The 20,753-nt window shown below is 37.7% G+C and overlaps 1 protein-coding gene across 5 annotated transcripts in view; it reads left to right on the top strand.

The window, feature by feature from the left end:
* Positions 1–20,753, top strand: part of NTN4 (netrin 4) — a 127,504-nt gene that overhangs the window by 55,310 nt on the left and 51,441 nt on the right. For all 5 annotated transcript variants that reach the window (XM_040232792.1, XM_040232788.1, XM_040232789.1 and 2 more), the window contains exons 4-5: positions 13,682–13,808; positions 16,016–16,204. In XM_040232792.1, coding sequence (XP_040088726.1) covers positions 13,682–13,808; positions 16,016–16,204 — 316 coding nt within the window. The remainder of the gene's footprint in view (positions 1–13,681; positions 13,809–16,015; positions 16,205–20,753) is intronic.

A 20,753-nucleotide genomic window follows, 5' to 3' on the forward strand; every position in this document is an offset into this window, starting at 1 on the left:
TCATTTCAGATAATGTTAAAAATTATCAATAATAATGACTGCTCTTGATTGACTGTGTCACACATCTACACACATTTTCTCTTTTAATTCTCAAATACATGGAGCCAGTACTATTTATAGGTAGGACACTGTGGCTTGTTATTAAGGAATTTATCCAAGGTTACTGAGAGCAGGGATTGGAAACCCCATGTATCTAATTCCAAAGTTTATTCTCTTTATGTCACATTTATCCACATAATGCTAAGAAAAGAACCCAATTTAAAAATGGGCAAAGGTTTAAACAGATATTTTTCCAAAGAAGATATGAAAATGCCTAATAAGCCCATGAAAAGATGTTTGAAATTCTTAGTCATTAGGAAAATGCAAATCAAAACTACAATGAAATACTTCTTCACATCTGTTAGAATGACTATAATGAAAAAGACATAATAAGTTTTGATGAGGATGAAGAGAAATTGGAACCCTCACACACTGCGGGCAAGAATGTTAAATGGTGCTGCTGCTGTCTGGCAGGTCCTCAGATAGTTTAGCATAGATTAATTTTATGACCCAGCAGTTCTACTCTTTAGTATCTGCCCAAGTGAATGGAAAACAGATGTCAACATAAAACCTTGTACCTGAATATTCATAGTTGCATTATTTTTGCCAAAAGGTGGAAACAACCCAGTGTTTATCACCTGATGAATGAACAAACAAATGTGGTATATCCATACAACAGAGTATTATCCAACCATAAAAAAGAATGCAGTACTGATACATGCTACAACGAGACTGAACCTTGAAAACATTATGCTGAGTGAGAGAAGCCGGACACAAAAGGCCCTGTATTAATCCTTTTATATGAAATGTCCAGGAAAGACAAATCCGTAAAGACAAAGTAGGTTAGTGGTTGCTAGGAGTTGGAGCTTAGGGAGGAATGGGCAGTAACTGCTTAATGGACACAGATTTTCTTTTTGGAGTAATGGGAATGCCTTGGAATGAGATAATGGCAATGATTGCATAATTTTTTTGCATATACTAGAAACTACTGGATTGTATACTTTAAAATAGTTAAAATGATACATTTTATGTTATGTGAATATAATCGCAGTAAGAAAAAATCAAAAGCTAAAAAACAAACCAACCTATGGCTGGTTATAAAGGAACTTTATAAAATGAATATATTTCTTTTCAAGTTCCAGTCATTAGCTGGGACTGTTTTAAAAAGCAATAGCTTTGGATGGATGGGTATTGAAGAAAACCAGTTCTTTCAGTAGCTGCAGTTGTTGTTTCTGGATGTGTACAAATGATCACAGATTTGGTAATGACATTCTGATAGAGTTATCAAATAAGCATAAGTTTTAATATATTAGTATTTCCACCTTGATCATTCACATGAACATATTCAGTAATGAAGACTATGTTTTACATGGTTCACCTAGAAACAAGCAATTTTCCAATGTGAAAAGAAGCATCTGAATGAATTAATTTAACAAAAAAAGACTATGGAAGAAAACATGCCCTAGCAATTGGCTTCTTGTACGACAATCAGGGGCTCATTTATCTTAAACAAGTCAACTTTTGTAACACCCTCTGCACTGTATAGAATACTGAGTGACAGTTAAACAGAACTGTCAAGAAAAGAGGAAAAACAGTGAGAAATGTGAAGTAGAATGAATTAAAATTGTAAGAGAATGCAAAATAGTCTGTGACAAGGAATTTTCTTTAAAATAACCAGAAGCTATGTGAACACATTGAGCAAGTGAAAAGTACTAAATAATCCCCCACAGCATTTCTAATAGAATTTACCTGGTCTTCTACTAATTATAAAAACCCATCTAAATCCTAAAAGACACTGAACAAAACCCCACAAGACCTTCCTTCATTCTGGTGTCAAATGCTGCTTGACAGATAAGTTGTTTACAAAATGAGTTCTCCTAGTACTTCCCTTCACTTAGTTTCTCAGGATCTTGTCTGATAGTTGTTGTGTTAATAGTTTTAACAGCATAGAAGTTATATATTGTTAACTCCACTTTTGCTCTTTCTAAAATTATTCATATTAAGTAGATAAAAATTAGAAATTATCCTTTTTACCCCTCAAGAAAGTTTATCCTAAGAAGTTATTTTAGGTGTTTGTGGGAAGGAAAAAAAAAAATCTTCCTGATGACATCACTGTTCTAAGATGGAAGCCTCTAATATTTTTGGATTCTCTTGGGAGTTTTGTTCCCTGTTTTGCCACTGACTTGCCTTGCGAGCCTGGAAAAGCTTAAATATAAAAAGATAAGTGCAAAGTGAACTTATGAAAACAAGACTTAACTGAGATCAAATGAAGAACAGAGATGAAGTGGATCACATGGCTATGTAGCAACTGTTCCAGTAACTCAACACAGTAACCAGGTAGCAATCTGGCTTGAAACAGATTTCAAATGTCTAATCTGTACACTAAGATAGTTTCATATATAGTCTTTTAGTTAAGTCAAAGTCTGCCTATAAACAAGAACTGCAGCAAGAATGATATTTGTCAATCTTCAATCCTGCTCTGCACCTTGAAGAAATTGTATAACTGTAGAAAAGGAGCTAATTTGACATTTTGACGTAATTCCATAGATACACCAAAATAAATGTCTTAAAATCAGAGTGCCTTGCTTTATTTTCATTGTATACATGCAAATCTGAAACCAGATTATGCATGTAACTTTCATTTGTAGGATTTATCCAAATAAGTAAGTCTGTTGGACAGATATCATTTTTAAAAGCCCATAGTCAGAAATAATACGTAAAGCTCATTGAAAACAAAAAAGCAATAAGAGATAGTTCTATATAATGAAGCAAGGATAGAAAAAAAAAATCACCTAAATTGGTAATAGTTTGATTTTATCTAAATGTAATCTTCATAAACCTCCTAGACATCACAGTTTTTAGTTTAATGCTATTTGCTCTTTTATGGCTGAAATATTTATTACAGCCTCCATAGGAGAGTTGAAATGCCTGATGAAACGGAAAAAAACAAAGCTAGTAGAATTAATCTTGTAAAGATATGAGACATTCAAAACCCATTTAACTACATATAGCATGTTGAAATTCCACTTTTAGAAGTATATTCTTAAGTAGTCTACATGGAAGAACTTTAGGTAACGTGGAAGATAAGAAATGGCAATATTAAAGGATATTCTTTTAAAGAGTAAAGTCATGATTCACATAGATATAAAATAAATATGTGTCAACAATTTTACTTAACTCAGTAAAATTAATAAGGGGACAGTAAGACCTTACTACTGCTTCAAAGAAAAATTTAAAAAACCACACATACATTGGCAAATAAATATATTTACAAAGAGGTGCAAAACAGGTCAATATGATAAGAATTGTTCAACTGCAATGTCAGACACAACTGACTTGCATTTCTGTGGAGAATAACTATTTGTATTGTCGTTAATTTTCTACAGCTTATGGAGTTGTGAAATAGTTCAGTGATAATAAAATGCAGATATGGACAGAAGACCTAAGTAGACATTTCTCCAAAGAAAATACACAGATGGCCAACAGCACATGAAAAGATGCTCAGCATCAGTAATTATTAGAGAATGCAAATCAAACTGCAATGAGGTATTATCTCACAGCAGTTAGAATGGCCGTCATTAAAATGTCTACAATAAATGCTGGAGAGGATGTGGAGAAAAGGGAACCCTCCTACACTATTGGTGGGAATGTAAATTGGTGCAGCTACTATAGAAAACAGTATGGAGGTTCATTAAAAAACTAAAAATATACTTACCATATGAACCAGTAATCCTACTTCTGGGCATGTATCCAAAAAAGATGAAAATTCTAATTCAAAAAGATACATGCACCCCAGTGTTCATAGCTGCAGTATTTACAACAGTCAAGAGATGGAAGCAACCTAAATGTCCATCAACAGATGAATGGATAAAGATGTGGTGTGTATATATGTGTGTGTGTGTGTATATATATATATATATATATGCAATAAAATATTACTCAGTCATAAAAAAGAATAAAATGATGCCATTTGCAGCAACATGGATGGACCTAGAGATTATCATATTAAGTGAAATAAGTCAGAAAAAGACAAATACAATATAATATTGCTTATATGTGGAATATAAAAAAAGATACAAATGAACTTATTCACAAAACAGAAACAGACTCACAGACATATGATTTATGGTTACCAAAGGAAAAGTAGGGGAGGGATAGATTAGGAGTTTTGGGCTAACAGATACAAATTCTATATATAAAACAGATAACAAGAACCTCCTATATAGCACAGGGAACTATATCTAATATCTTGTAATAATCTATAATGGAAAATAATTTGAAAAAGAATATATATATATTTATATATAATTGAATCACTTTGGTGTACACCTGAAATGAATACAACATTGTAAAGCAACTGTTCAGTTCAGTTCCGTTCAGTCACTCAGTCGTGTCCGACTCTGCAACCCCATGAATCGCAGCACGCCAGGCCTCCCTGTCCATCACCATCTCCCGGAGTTCACTCAGAGTCACATCCATCGAGTCCGTGATGCCATCCAGCCATCTCATCCTTGGTTGTCCCCTTCTCCTCCTGCCCCCAATCCCTCCCAGCATCAGAGTCTTTTCCAATGAGTCAACTCTTTGCATGAGGTGGCCAAAATACTGGAGCTTCAGCTTTAGCATCATTCCTTCCAAAGAAATCCCAGGGCTGATCTCCTTCAGAATGGACTGGTTGGATCTCCTTGCAGTCCAAGGGACTCTCAAGAGTCTTCTCCAACACCACAGTTTGAAAGCATTAATTCTTCGGCACTCAGTCTTCTTCACAGTCCAACTCACATCCATACATGACCACAGGAAAAAAAAGCAGATATAATCTAGGAAAGTATGTTAGCCAGAACACTTAGTCTCTCTTTATGGGGGGCAGGTGCATTTCAAAGTTTATCACAATTTTATCCAATAGAAAGAATATTATTAGTTAATTAGAGAAAAATGCAAAGAAAAGTATTCTAATAATGTGGTTTTCCAAAAGATCCTGCATTGGTCCTGCCCATGGTTATAAATAAAAGTAGTCCCTATCCCTGGACTCACAAAGAGAGATTTTCTTTATTCTAGGAAATCATCACTCTGAAAGCTAAGAGGAAAATTGTACCTAAAATTTACTGAAGAACCCAAAATTTAAACTAAAGTGCTCACTTACAAAAAACACAGTTGAGCTAATAGTACATTTTTAAAACAATGGGGATATTTTAAAATCTTTCACTTGGCTTTTAAAATAGGTTACTTTCTTAACAGTTTTTAACTCAAAAGTATTTTGAAATTGATTTGGAAGGTCTAAAAAGCTTTTCTCTGTCCTGGAGAAGTTTCTGCCTTCTTTTCTGCAGATACTGGGTTTGGAAGGTTTGATTTTGTATGTTTTGCTTTGTTTTGACCAATCATCTAATTTCTCAGCAAGGGCCATGTGGTATGTTGAAAGATAAACCACAACACTTGATTTTAATTAGTTCTCAGTTCTAGCTGTCGTACTACAAAACAAAGGTCTACTGAAATACATCTTTAAGAAATCTTAAAATTAATGTCCACAATTGGGAATACATAAGTCTAGTAGCATTTGGAAATTCTGTGTATGTGGATTCATGCTTCCGAATAGTACCTCAGCTACTGCTTTCTCCTTATAAATAGCATGCACAGTGGCACAGGAAAACTGCCATTTAGATATACAAATCAAAGCTTTGGGGGATACAAAGTTTTGTACATAAAAAAAACATGGAAATAAGCCAACAACCTGAATCTTAACTTTGACCTGGATCATTAGGTTATGTACAGTGTTTGACTTACCATTCTTTTTTTTTTTTTTGACTTACCATTCTTTATAAATTAACTAACTGTAACAGCCATCACACTACACAATATTATTATCTATCCTTACCAAATCATATCTATTAGGGAGAACAGATAACAAAAGAGAGGCTATTCACAAAGAGCCAATCTTTAATTAGAATTTATTTGCATACTTCCCTGTTATCTCCATTTGCATATTTATTCAGGGGAGTTTCTAAGTTAAGGCAGTGAAGAATCTGCCTGCAATGCAGGAGACCCTAGGTTTGATTCCTGGGTCGGGAAGATCCCCTAGAGAAGGGATAGGCTACCCACTCCCATATTCTTGGGCTTCCCTTGTAGCTCAGCTAGTAAAGAATCTGCCTGCAATGTGGGAGACCTGGGTTCAATCCCTGGGTTGGGAAGATCTCCTGAAGAAGAAAATGGCAACCCACTCCAGTATTCTTGCTTGGGAAATCCCATAGACAGAGGATCCTGGTGGACTATAGTCCATGGGGTCGCAAGAGTTGGACACGGCTTAGCAACTAAAATACTATGGGTTCTTATGTAAATCCGATGAATTAATATTTATACAGTGCCTAGAACAGCACCTGGTACGTAGTAAGTGCTAATCAATATTAACTACTACTATTATTTTTATTATTTATCATCATCATCTTCATCTTTATTGTTCTCATTTCCCTCCCTGACTAACCTTATGCCTTGGGCTTACAGTAACTCTCTACATAGCATCATATTTACCAGTGTGACTTGTCCAAAAGTGCTCTGGACAAAGCTGAATATCTTTCAACCCTGTTCTGCCCCAAATCCTGCTTGGGGACAAACAAAAGTATCCCATTCCCACTTCAAATGAATAATTAGCACCCTCTCTTCTTGAGAAGTTTTAAAAATGGAACTAAACTCAATAACTAAGGTTTTCCATGTTCCATTGAATATACATTGGCTGAATGAAAAAAATTAACACATGTCAATTGAAAACCTATTATATGCCAGTTAATGGAAATTCAAAGAAAGTTAAGCCATTGTTTCTTCCCTGCAAGAGCTTACAATCTATCAGAGAGATGTATATAAACACATGATTACCATACAGTGTACTTAAATGCAGTTTTGTTATGAAATTTGCATTGGCTGCATGCATTTTTTCCAGGTTTGTCAGCCAGAGCAAGGTTCTTGGCACCTTAGTGAAGTAGGCACAGTTTATCTTTGGCTCCCCTCTCTTCTTTAGATGTTCCCTTTCCCTCCACCAAAAAGCTACTTCCTTCTTTAGGCCAACTCTAAGTACAGTTCTAGAATTGAGAACAGATGGTTATAATCCCTGCTGATATGTTTGCTGCTAATAATTTAAGGATTTATTCTTTCTGAGCTTAAGTCCCTTTTTGTAGGGAGCTCTTGAACCTAAAATGATATTCAGGGCCTAAAGGAATGAGTCCTGATAGGAAGAATTTCAGGCAACAGGCTGACTGGGAAGAGAGATGTCTCCTGTGGCTGATTTTCATTCTTTAATCATAATTGTTTCTGCCCTATACCTATCTTTTTTATTGCTCATGCTTTCTTACAAGACCTGTTTTCTCTAGTGTTCAAGTATAGACCAAAGAATAGATTGTAGAGCTTTTCCACTGCTTACAATCCTGCAATATATATATTATTGGGCAAAGGTTTGAAATATTCAGTCTTCAACTTATTTTACTCCATTCTAACTCTATGTTTCAAGCCTCCTTTTACCAAACTCAATTATTGTGCTACATATTCACCATAGAACTCCCACTTCTGTTAAACTGAAATATGCATACCTTTAATAGGGGTAGAGAAAGATTTTATTTGTTAATGAAAAGGCATGTTTTCCTCACAATGCTTTCTATTTAAGGGTTTGTGTTGTAGCATTGTTGTGCCTGTTTTTGTCCTGCTTAAGAGGAGCAGGTTCTAACAGGCTAGCCCATTATTAGAATGTATCTCTTTTCATACATAAGAAGTTCATTCATTTGGAAGCTAATCCTTTTCTCTAAAAGGGACATACTATCTCTTTAGCAATTAAATCAGTATTTTTGCCTTTACATCTTTTCTAAAGTTGCTGCAAAGCATTGTTCCACTTTTGTAAATCATTTATCAGAGCTAAATGAAGGTCTGTGAATTGCCATAGCTGCCTTTAAGTGGGCAGTTTTCTTAGGATCATAGAATAGGCACTGTTTGTATTCTCTTTTCACAAATATTTTTTAAGGTTCCAATGATGGTATGAAAGGATATTCATTTTCCATTGAAATTCAAAGTTGAATGGTAAAGAAAGAAAATAAAATCATATATATGTAAACAATAATGGCACAGGAGCTCAAGGAAAGTACCCAATTGATGAAATTGAAGAATTTCTGAATACTTGGCTGTAAAATCTTTTTTTTTTCCACTAACTTTCATTATAAATTTTAGTAGGACTTGAGCAATAGTTGGTTCTTTCTTTCTTGGAGAGCAGCTGGGAAGCAAATTTTATCAGATATTCATAAAAGAATTCAGTTAATTTGAGTCTTCCAAAGCTTTAACCATATTTATTATTTGCTTTGGTATTTCCATTATGGTGAATGTCTGTGGATGATGAAATACACCTTTATTTGGAAGGCAGGTGCTAGAATGACAGTCTGATTACTTTTCTCATAAGCAAAGGGGAAAATGCAGTACAGAAGGAGGAAAACAGTAGGAGAAAAATCAGAAAGAATGAAACTTATTTTAGTTTTGGTACAGTTATTATCAACATATGCAAATCCATCTTCAGACTATTAACATTTACTTTTTCATTTCTGCCACATCAGGTAGTGCCTGCTAAAAAGGAGAGATATTCTCCTAACTCTCCCTTATTTGACTTTCACATCATTTGGAAACACTCTTGGTGAAATGGTAATAGGACCCTGCCATATGACATTTAAGGCTTATTTGGTAGCTCAGAAAGGATTATGGTTGCCTCCAACCAGGCAGTATTCACAATACACAGATGCAGGCCTTAGAATCATAGAATCTTAAGACTCAGTTCAGTTCAGTTCAGTCGCTCAGTCGTGTCCGATCTTTGCAGCCCCATGAATCGCAGCACATGTCCAATCCCTGTCCATCACCAACTCCTGGAGTTCACCCAAACCCATGTCCATCGAGTCGGTCATGCCATCCAGCCGTCTCATCCTCTGCCGTCCCCTTTTCCTCCTGCCCCCAATCCCTCCCAGCATCAGAGTCTTTTCCAATGAGTCAACTCTTCGCATGAGGTGGCCAAAGTACTGGAGTTTCAGCTTTAGCATCATTCATTCCAAAGAACACCCAGGACTGATCACCTTAAGACTAGAAGGACCTTAAAAGTTGTCAAAGCCAATCTTCCATTTAATGTTTAAATATTCTACACTATCTTGATAAGCGATTGTCCAACCCTTATGCTCAACATTGCCAATGGCCAGAGTCTCACAACCTCCTGCCATGGACAATTTCCTCAAGTCTGCGTTTGCTGACTACTAGAGGGCCTTCTGCCCCCCGAGAACAATTAAAAATGAGTTTTTCTAAGCAAGATGGGTATCTTACAATGACAAATTTGAAAGATAATACTTTCCTCATTTTGTTCCCACATAGATTCTTATAGCCTTACATATGAAGGAGCAGTATTTTCTCTTCTGTTGCCTATTTACCTCTAATATATCATATTTGTCACCAAAGTATACAGGTATTCATGAGCAAGCTGTTCTAGTAATCCCTTAAATTTCTTATTCAAAGTTTGTATGATTCCCTCCCTGTATGGGATATAGTAAGAAACTTTTGACATCAACGGAGAAATGTACTCTCAGTATAATGGAGGGGTTTATGAAATTCATAGACTATCCAAAATGCCAAGGTATAACTCTTGTATAATTAGGGTTTGTAGATTTGTTGTTAAAGTTGAATTCTCATTTCCCAGTTACACAGCCAGATACCACTCTTCTTCAACTAAGCCTTAAATACATAATCCCATTTTCCTGCTCTTTATCTAGTTTATGTTTGTGTACCAAACAAGAGCTTTGTTTAACTTGTTACTAAAGTTTCCTTTTTCTGTTTTTTTTCCCCCAGTGAAGACCTAGTTTCACTTGCACATTTTTCACAAGCATCAAATAGTGGGTGATCTTTCAAGCTTGAACAGTAACAGTTGTATCGCTGAGAAAGGATTTCTTGTTTCAAATGGTCTAGGTAATGATTTACAACTATTTTTAGTAATTCTCAAAATGACAGTTCCTTGACTTTTTCTGTGTGCAGAAATATTTGCTGGGCTGGCATCTTTCAGACCCCGGGAGGTTCATCCCAATCCTTGCATGTGGGTGCAAGGAAGTGCTCTGAGATCCTTACTCCGGAGAGAACTGACCAGTCCACATCATCTTGTGATGCACGTGAATGTTTGATGAGGTTCCCTAAATGTCTTTGGTCTCCTGAGTCCTGGAATTTGTCGACCAGGACTAGCCAGAGTTGGGTGAAATTACATATAGGCCTTGGGCATTCCAAGACCAAACCTGATAAACTGAGACTTATAATGATAGTTTAGTTCCTCTAAAGAAAAGTAGCAATAATTTGTAGCAGAATCTGCTTGCAATGCTGGAGGTATATATATATATGCTGGATATATATATATATAACACACACCTATATATAACTGATTCATTTTCCTGTATACCTGAAACACAATGTTGTAAATCAACTATACTCCAGTAAAAAATTTTTTAGTTAAAAAAAATATAACACAAATGAACTTATGTATGAAACAGAAACAGACTCACAGACAGAGAGAACAGACTTGGGATGCCAAGTGGGTGTGGGGGAGGGAAGGAGTGACAGTTTGGGGCTAGCAGATACAAGCTATTATATACAGGGTGGATAAACAGGAAGCTACTTTATAGCACTGGGCACTATATTCATGGTCCTGTGATAAATCATAATGGAAAAGAATATGAAAAAGAAGGTCCAACTCTCACGTCCATACATGACTACTGGAAAAACCATAGCCTTGACTAGATGGACCTTAGTCAGCAAAGTAATGTCTCTGCTTTTGAATATGCTATCTAGGTTGATCATAACTTTTCTTCCAAGGAGTAAGCGTCTTTTAATTTCATGGCTGCAGTCACCATCTGCAGTGATTTTGGAGCCCCAAAAATAAAGTCTGACACTGTTTCCACTGTTTCTCCATCTATTTCCCATGAAGTGATGGGACTGGATGCCATGATCTTCGTTTTCTGAATGTTGAGCTTTAAGCCAACTTTTTCACTCTCCTCTTTTACTTTCATCAAGAGGCTTTTTGGTTCCTCTTCACTTTCTGCCATCATAACACACTTGGATAATGCATATGCTATTCCCAGAGTGCCTCTACCAGTGGAACCAAAGAAATATATTCCAAGAGAATGAAAAGAAAAAGGAGATCTTGGGTAGACAACACAACTTTCTCAAGTGTTAAATTAGGTTGAGCAGTAGTACCTCAATGTATTGGTTGTAGCTATTTCCACATTTGTTGAACTCTAAGGTCTGTCTAGTCAAGGCTGTGGTTTTTCCTGTGGTTGTGTATGGATGTGAGAGTTGAACTGTGAAGAAGGTTGAGTGCTAAAGAATTGATGCTTTTGAACTGTGGTGTTGGAGAAGACTCTTGAGGGTCCCTTGGACTGCAAGGAGATCCAACCAGTCCATTCTGAAGGAGATCAATCCTGGGATTTCTTTGGAAGGAATGATGCTAAATCTGAAACTCCAATACTTTGGCCACCTCATGCGAAGAGTTGACTCATTGGAAAAGACTCTGATGCTGGGAGGGATTGGGGGCAGGAGGAGAAGGGGACGACAGAGGATGAGATGGCTGGATGGCATCACAGACTCGATGGACGTGAGTCTGAGTAAACTCCGGGAGTTGGTGATGGACAGGGAGGCCTGGCGTGCTGCGTTTCATGTAGTGGCAAAGAGTCGGACACGACTGAGCGACTGAACTGACTGAACTGAAGATACATTTTATTTCTGGCTGGCCTAAGTACGTCTCATTTTTAGTAGTTCCTTTATCATCACAGTCAGAATATTTCAGATGTATTGAAATAAACTTTGTTCATAGATTTTCCCTAACCTCTTAGAACCACAGCTTGGTTAATTTTGTTTCCTCTTCCTGGAAATTCTCTTTCCTTCTGCCTGTCAGAAATACTGCCCAACTTCAACGCCCATCTCAGAAACCCGTCTCTCTCATAAAGTCCTCAGTCACTATTAATCTACTGTGATTTCTGCAAATTTTGAATTCCAACATAATTTTCTTTCTTAGGTATTTATTTATTGTCTTGTTTATAAATAATTTTTTCTATGTAAATCTTTTTTATCCAGCTACATTGTACTTTGCTTAAAGATAGAAATCATGTTTTGTAACGCTTTGTGCATCAAACATTGCCTAATATAGCAACTTTCTCTAGTAGATATTCATTAAATAATTGTAAATGGTTGATATAACTTATTACCTCTGCATTGATTTATCTTTTATACTGTTTCTCAAGAAAAAACAAACGACACTTCATAGATCCAAGTTTGGGACTCTGTCTCTGAGCTACTTCAAAAAACGTTCGTTTGTACAGTCATGACATCATGTGTCAATAAATTCATTTTGGTACTAGAATTCATGGCAAACTTAGTTATTAGGAACTACTCCAGATGATCTCAAATACTAATTTTTAGAAATTATTGATGAGATAATATAAAATACTAAAATTCTCATAAAATGCTCAGATCCCAAATAATTCTGTTAGGGGAAGCACACTGATTGAAACCTTCCACCCTGGCCAGGCACCATAGTAACCATTTGCATAAGTTGTTTTACGACAGGAGGTCCTGGTAAAGAAGAGAGAACTAATAAGCCTCCACCAACCGGAAGAGTTCGGGAAAGGTCAAAAGGAGACACCACATGTCTGACCACCTCCTATAATCCTTCTCTCTGGCATCCATTTTGGCTGAACAAGGCATGCACCACTCTTCAGGCTAAAGACAACCGGGAAACTAATCCCATCACCATAAAACCCGAGACTGTGAGCCATGTGGCAGAGCTGTTCTCCTGGGTTCCCTTACCCTACTGCTCTCCACCTGGGCACCCTTTCCCAATAAAATCTCTTGCTTTGTCAGTACATGTGTCTCCTTGGACAATTCATTTCCGAGTGTTAGACAAGAGCCCAGTTTCGGGCCCTGGAAGGGCCCCCCCTTCCTGCAACAATCCCACTAAAATATTTTTCCTTGGGGGAAATACTATTTTTAAAACCCTCAGCTACTCTGAATTATGGGATTAAAAGAAAATGCCCAGTATTATGACAAAATGTCTTCAAAGCCTTAAAAATATGATGATGACTGTTCAACTTTACTTCTAGAAAACACATTTCAAATAAATGAAGATGTACACAATAGCTACAAGGACATTAATTATAGAATTAAAATATACTGTATAAAAATATTTAAAAGCCTAAATAACCAAAAATAGGTGATTGGTCAAATAAACTGTATATTGTACAAGGAAATCATTAAAATGGGTGTTGTACAAAAACATTTAATGACATGGAAAGATCTAAATTTTCTGTATTGAAGATGTATTACTTTTGTGTAAGAATAAAAAAAAATTGAAGTATTAAAACTTTAAGTAAATGCCAAGCAATTATCTCAGAATTGCTTATTTGGGTCATGTATCCTGCTGTCAAGAAAATATATATTTTGCAGTTTTTTGAATTAACAGCAAAGACAAACCAAAGAAAGGATCTCTCATCTTGATGACTAACATCTTCAAGTGAATGAATGTCATATGGCTAAAGCCAATGAATGAGATGAGGTTGTGGGAAGAATGTTCTTTCCTAGAGTTGCTTTTACTCTCAGCTCTTACTTTTCTTTGCAGGTCCATGGAAAGTGTATGTGTAAGCACAACACAGCGGGCACCCACTGCCAACACTGTGCACCTTTATATAATGACCGCCCCTGGGAGGCAGCTGATGGAAAAACAGGGTCTCCAAATGAGTGCAGAAGTAAGTTCCAAGTCCACAGACTCAGAAGCCTTCTTTGCCATGTAAACATCTGTAGACTTCTCGTTTGTTGTCTTGAGAAACACAATATTAAGTGGTAGGTGACAGATGCTAACCTACACAAACATAGCCCATATCACTGCCCTCTGTGACTTCAGCCACTGGAAATAATTACTGCTTGCAAAGTCGCTGATATGACTATTTTGCCAAAAATGTGTTGCTCATTTGCTGGGACTCTATGTTGAACCTGAGCACCCTTCTTGAGAGTTTGACATAATAAAAACATGTCCAGACACAAAGCAACTGAGGTTTAGAGTTCACAGATACTGAATTATAATAATGAAAATAGGTATCTTGAATTCAGATCTCAAAACAACTCTATAAAGTAGGTGGTGTTAATCACATATTAGAGATCAGTAAACTGAGGTCCAATAAAATTTGAAGTATCTTGCCAAAGTTAGTAAATGATAGAGTCAGGACTTGATCCCTAGTTTTCAGACTCCAAATTAAATACTTTTTTTCTAGAATACCATAATACCTGTCTCTTCACTTATACTTTTAAAAACAAATTAGATTTGAAACTATGTCAGTTCATCAAGAATGAGACTAACACTGTCATGGCTAACTTTGGGTTTGAGGTTTGAGATTAGATAGAAGAGTAAAAAATATGGGAATGTGAACCTTTTTTTTTCTTTGCAATTAACAATGAAGCACACATGAAATAGAAAGATACAGGCACAGAGAAATGCACATGCCCATAACAATGTTTACACTAACAAACTTCAATTTTACTAGGATTTAAAGGCAAATACAGTGTGTAAAATTGTGAGAAGTCTCTTCCCATACCTAGTTTGGAATCATAACTGATTTATTTTAGTTTCACGGAAATGTACAGGATTTCCTCTAAGCGTAAATCTTAAATTATCTTATAGTATGCTTTTTAAAGACTATGAATCTGGTCAAAATATCATAACACATCAAGGAAACAATGAAAAACAATAGCAAAAACATTTTCAAATACAGCTGACCTCCAGGAAAAAGTCCAGATCCTTATTCTAAATCAATCAAGAGAATCTAAAGAATTTCTCCCAAATTCCTAGAGTGCCATTATGGCCCTTTCCACAGAAACCAGCTGCATATCTAAATACGTATAGAACACAGACACTTGTCACTTGGTGCTACTGACTATAATCTTAGAAATGACTTTGAGAATCTGTTAGTTAAGAAACTGCAAACCTCGCCCATAAGAAAATCAAGGCGTCTTTAGGAGACCACCTCATACTCACCAGGACAATAACTGAAGAACAGTACTTCATGAAAGGCAAATCAATCTATCTGCCAAGTTACTAACCCCTGTGCACCAGAAGTTTCCTTTGAAGGGGTTTGAAGGAAGGTGGGAGGGAGAGAAGGATGAAAGAGAAGGAAGGAAGAAAGGAAAGAAACTACTGAGGGCCAGAGGAAACAGGGTGAATAGGGATGGGGAGACTAGAGTTCTTAATATATATACCTTCTTACACTGTTTTGACTCCTGTATTGTGAAAATGTATACTATTCAAAAAACTAAATTAAAAAAAAATGAAGTACAATTGATTTACAATGTTAATTTCTGCAGAGTGATTCAATTATACATACATAGGGCTTCCCAGGTGGCATTAGTGGTAAAAAACTCACCTGCCAGTGCATAAAAGACACAGGTTTGATCCCTGTGTCAGGAAGATCCCCTATAGGAGGGAATGGCAACCCATCCCAGTATTCTTACCTGGGGAATCCCATGGACAGAGGAACCTGGCGGGCTACAGTCTTTAAGGGACGAAAGAGTCGGACACCACTGAAGCAACTTCACACACACACACACACACACACACACACACCCCACACACACATGTATTCTTTTTTCCATATTCTTTTCCATTATGGTTTATCACAGTTTATTGAATATAGTTCCCTGTGCTATTACAGTAGAACCTCATTGTTTATCCATTCTATATATAATAGTTTGCGTCTGCTAACCTCAAACTCCCACTCTATCCCTTCCCCATCCTCGCACCCCCTTGGCAACCACAAGTCTGTTTTCTACTTATGAATCTGAAAAAACTAATTTTTAAAAAAGATTAGCAGTCAGCTTACCCTACTCGTAACTGCCTGAATACTAGAGAAACTGTCATTTTATTTTTAATTATTTGTTTTCCTCTGATCCTTCTTTCCCCCAGCCTGCAAGTGCAATGGACATGCTGACGCCTGTCACTTTGACATTAATGTGTGGGAGGCATCAGGGAATCGTAGTGGCGGTGTCTGCAATGACTGTCAGCACAACACAGAAGGTCAACACTGCCAGCGATGTAAGCCAGGCTTCTACTGGGACCTCCGAAGACCTTTCTCTGCCCCAGATGCTTGCAAATGTAAGTGAACTCATGGTTATGGGGGGAAAAGTTTGATTTTTACAAAAGAGATGACACTGCATCCTTCATTTGCTCACCCAAGGGAGAGAGGTCATGAAATTCTCAGACAATCCACTCATACACTTCAGTTAACTTCATTGATAACGGGTAAAAATTGTCAGGTGGGCACAGTACAGTAGTCATAAAAACAATCTCCTTATTCATTCTCCATGAAGTAAAATTTTCTCCCATAGCACCATATTTTGGAAAACAAGATGACTAATAACAAGGAAAAAAGAATGATCGAGAGGAAGATATATTTAAGATTATCTTCAGCTCAGTTCAGTCGGTCAGTCATGTCCATCTCATTGCAACCCCACGAACTGCAGCACGCCAGGTTTCCCTGTCCATCACCAACTTCCAGAGCTTGCTCAAACTTCTGTCCATCAAATTGGTGATACCATCCAACCATCCTATCCTCTGTTATCCCCTTCTCCTCCTCCCTTCAATCTTTCCCAGCATCAGGGTCTTTTCCAATGAGTCAGCTCTTCTCACTAGGTGGCCAAAGTATTGGAGTTTCAGCTTCAGCATCAGTCCTTCCAATGAATATTCAGGGTTGATTTTCTTTAGGATTGACTAGTTTGATCTCCTTGCAGTCCAAGGGACGCTCAAGAGGCTTTTCCAACACCACAGTTCAAAAGCATTAATTCTGCAGCGCTCAGATTTTCTTAAGACCAAATATATGAGTAGGACGCAGACAATAATGGACTCAGAGTGATGAAATAAAGAGTGGTTATCTGCACTTGGGTCATTCTTGCTTTCATCTCTGCAGTGAACTTGAACATCTGAAAAATGACAGGTTTTCGTTCCACTGTGAATGCAATCTGGTTGACTCTGCTCTAAGGTACCCTGGTATCATAAATGAATTTAGAACATAACAGTAATTCCTTACGTTCCCCCCAATACTAAACTATTAAAGAATGGGTTCGGCTTTTTGTTGGCATAAATCCAATAAGAGGTTTTTTTCAAAGAAAGAGTATAATTTTCAAAGATCTGCTCAGTTAATGAGACAGTCTCTGAAACATGACTATGAAGGATGTAGACAGAGCTTAAGTAAAAGTCCAGTGTGGATGAATAGTTCCTCTTACTACACGAGCATTTACATGTCTATTGACTCAGAGATGTTTAGATCATAGAAACCACTCAAGGCTGATAATGGAGATGAATGATCATGCCCTTCCTTTTCCCACTAAGGACTCTACATTCTAGGTCAAAAAACAGAGACAGGAAAGGAACAATACAATGGGAAACAATCATTTAAAATCTTGAGTTTGTTTTTAATTTAAAGGAAAAATTCTGTTGCTCTTGAAAAAACAGTTTTGACATAAGGCAGGAGGTATTTACATGAAATACTAGTGGGCTTACTTGTTACAGGCTTTTTCTCTTATATTGTTGAAGATAGAACATGGAACAGCTCACTTTCAACACTAAGCTCCAAACTGTGAATTTACGTCACAATATTTCTCCAAGAATTGTTTTACTCCTGTTTTTTTCTGTACTCAGTTCAGTTCAGTTGCTCAGTCGTGTCCGACTCTTTGAGACCCCATGGACTGCAGCACTCCAGGCTTCCCTGTCCCTCACCAACTCCTGGAACTTACTGAAATTCATGTCCCTTGAGTCGGTGATGCCATCCAGCCACCTCATCCTCTGTTGTCACCTTCTCATCCCGCCTTCAATCTTTCCCAGCATCAGGGTCTTTTCAAATGAGTCAGTTCTTCGCATCAGGTGGCCAAAGTATTGGAGTTTCAGCTTTAGCATCAGTCCTTCCAGTGAATATTCAGGATTGATTTGCTTTAGAATGGACTGGTTGGATCTCCTTGCAGTCCAAGGGACTCTCAAGAGTTTTCTCCAACACCACAGTCCAAAAGCATCAATTCTTCGGTGCTCGGCTTTCTTTATAGTCCAACTCTCACATCCATACATGACTACTGGAAAAACAGCTTTGACTAGACAGACCTTTGTTGGTATTATTTGACCTGAGGCCAAACTATGGTGGAGGTAATGAAAAGGTCCCATGCATGCACTGCTATACTCAGTGTCCCCAACCCTGCAGTGGGCCACTGCTTACCCACGCCTCCACCAGAGACTCCTGGACACTTATGGGCAAGTCTGGGTTAGTCTCTTGTGGGGTCACTGCTTCTTTCTCCTGGATCCTGGTGCACACAGGGTTCTGTTTGTGCCCTTTGAGTGTCTGTTTCTGCAGTCCTGTGTAAGTTCTAACAACTCTATGGGGGGTTAAAGGCGACCTCCTCCCAAAGGGCTTATGCCATACCCAAGTCTACTGCAACCAGAGCCCTTGCCCCTGCAGCAATCCAATTCTGACCTGTACCTCCTCTGGAGACACCCAAACACAGTTCTGTCTCAGTCTCTGTGGGGTCTCTGGGTCCTGGTGTATGCATGGTATGTTTGAGCCCTCTGAGCTTCTCTGGCCGGTATGGGATTTGATTCTAAATGCTATTTCTGTACTCAGACTTTCATTTACTTATTTTATTTGGAGGATAATTGCTTTACAACATTGTTTTGGTTTCTGCTATAATATAGTGAATTAGCAAATTCAGACTTAAATTGAAGAAAGTGGGGAAAACCACTAGACCATTCAGGTATGACCTAAATCAAATCCCTTATGATTATATAGTGGAAGTAAGAAATAGATTTAAGGGACTAGATCTGATAGATGGAGTGCCTGATGAACTATGGACGGAGGTTCATGACATTGTACAGGAGACAGGGATCAAGACCATCCCCATGGAAAAGAAATGCAAAAAAGCAAAGTGACTGTCTGATGTGAAAAAAAGAGAAGTGAAAAGCAGAGGAGAAAAGGAAAGATATAAGTATCTGAATGCAGAGTTCCAAAGAATAGCAAAAAGAGATAAGAAAGCCTTCCTCAGCAATCAATGCAAAGAAAGAGAGAAAAACTACAGAATGGGAAAGACTAGAGACCTCTTCAAGAAAATTAGAGATACCAAGGGAACATTTCATGCAAAGATGGGCTCGATAAAGGACAGAAATGGTATGGACCTAACAAGTAGAAGATATTAAGAAGAGGTGGCAAGAATACACAGAAGAACTGTACAAAGAAGAGCTTCATGACCCAGATAATCACGATGGTGTGGTCACTCACCTAAAGCCAGACATCCTGGAATGTGAAGTCAAGTGGGCCTTAGAGAGCATCACTACAAACAAAGCTAGTGGAGGTGATGGAATTCCAGTTGAGCTCTTTCAAATCCTGAAAGATGATGCTGTGAAAGTGTGGCACTCAATATGCCAGCAAATTTGGAAAACTCAGCAGTGGCTACAGGACTGGAAAAGGTCAGTTTTCATTCCAATCCCAAAGAAAGGCAAACCAAACAATGCTCAAACTACCACACAATTGTACTCATCTCACATGCTAGTAAAGCAATGCTCAAAATTCTCCAAGCCAGGCTTCAACAATATGTGAACTGTGAACTTCCAGATGTTCAAGCTGGTTTTAGAAAAGGCAGAGAAACCAGAAATCAAATTGCCAACATCTGCTGGACCATGGAAAAAGCAGGAGAGTTCCAGAAAAACATCTATTTCTGCTTTATTGACTATGCCAAAGCTTTTGACTGTGTGGATCACAATAAACTGTGGAAAATTCTGAAAGAGATGGGAATACCAGACCACCTGACCTGCCTCTTGAGACATCTGTATGCAGGTCAGGAAGCAACAGTTAGAACTGGACATGGAACAACAGACTGGTTCCAAGTAGGAAAAGAAGTACGTCAAGGCTGTATATTGTCACCCTGCTAATTTAAATTATATGCAGAGCACATCTAGAGAAACACTGGACTGGAAGAAGCACAAGCTGGAATCAAGATTGCCGGGAGAAATATCAATAACCTCAGATATGCAGATGACACTATCCTTATGGCAGAAAGTAAAGAGGAACTAAAAAGCCTCTCGATGAAAGTGAAAGAGGAGAGTGAAAAAGTTGGCTTAAAGCTCAACATTCAGAAAACGAAGATCATGGCATCTGGTCCCATCACTTCATGGGAAATAGATGGGGAAACAATGGAAACAGTGAGAGACTTTATTTCTTGGGGCTCCAAAATCACTACAGATGGTGATTGCAGCCATGAATTAAAAAATGCTTACTCCTTGGAAGAAAAGTTATGACCAACCTAGATAGCATATTGAAAAGCAGAGATATTACTTTGCCAACAATGGTCCGTCTAGTCAAGGCTATGGCTTTTCCAGTGGTCATGTATGGATGTGAGAGTTGGACTGTGAAGAAAGCTGAGCACCAGAGAACTGATGCTTTTGAACTGTGGTGTTGGAGAAGACTCTTGAGAGTCCCTTGGACTGGAAGGAGATCCAACCAGTGCATCCTAAAGGAGATCAGTCCTGGGTGTTCATTGGAAGGACTGATGTTGAAGCTGAAACTCCAATACTTTGGCCACCTCATGCGAAGAGTTGACCCATTGGAAATGACCCTGATGCTGGGAGGGATTGGGGGCAGAAGGAGAAGGGGACAACAGAGGATGAGATG

Source organism: Oryx dammah, unplaced genomic scaffold, assembly GCF_014754425.2.
Source record: "Oryx dammah isolate SB20612 unplaced genomic scaffold, SCBI_Odam_1.1 HiC_scaffold_29, whole genome shotgun sequence".
Classification (NCBI taxonomy): Eukaryota; Metazoa; Chordata; class Mammalia; order Artiodactyla; family Bovidae; genus Oryx; species Oryx dammah.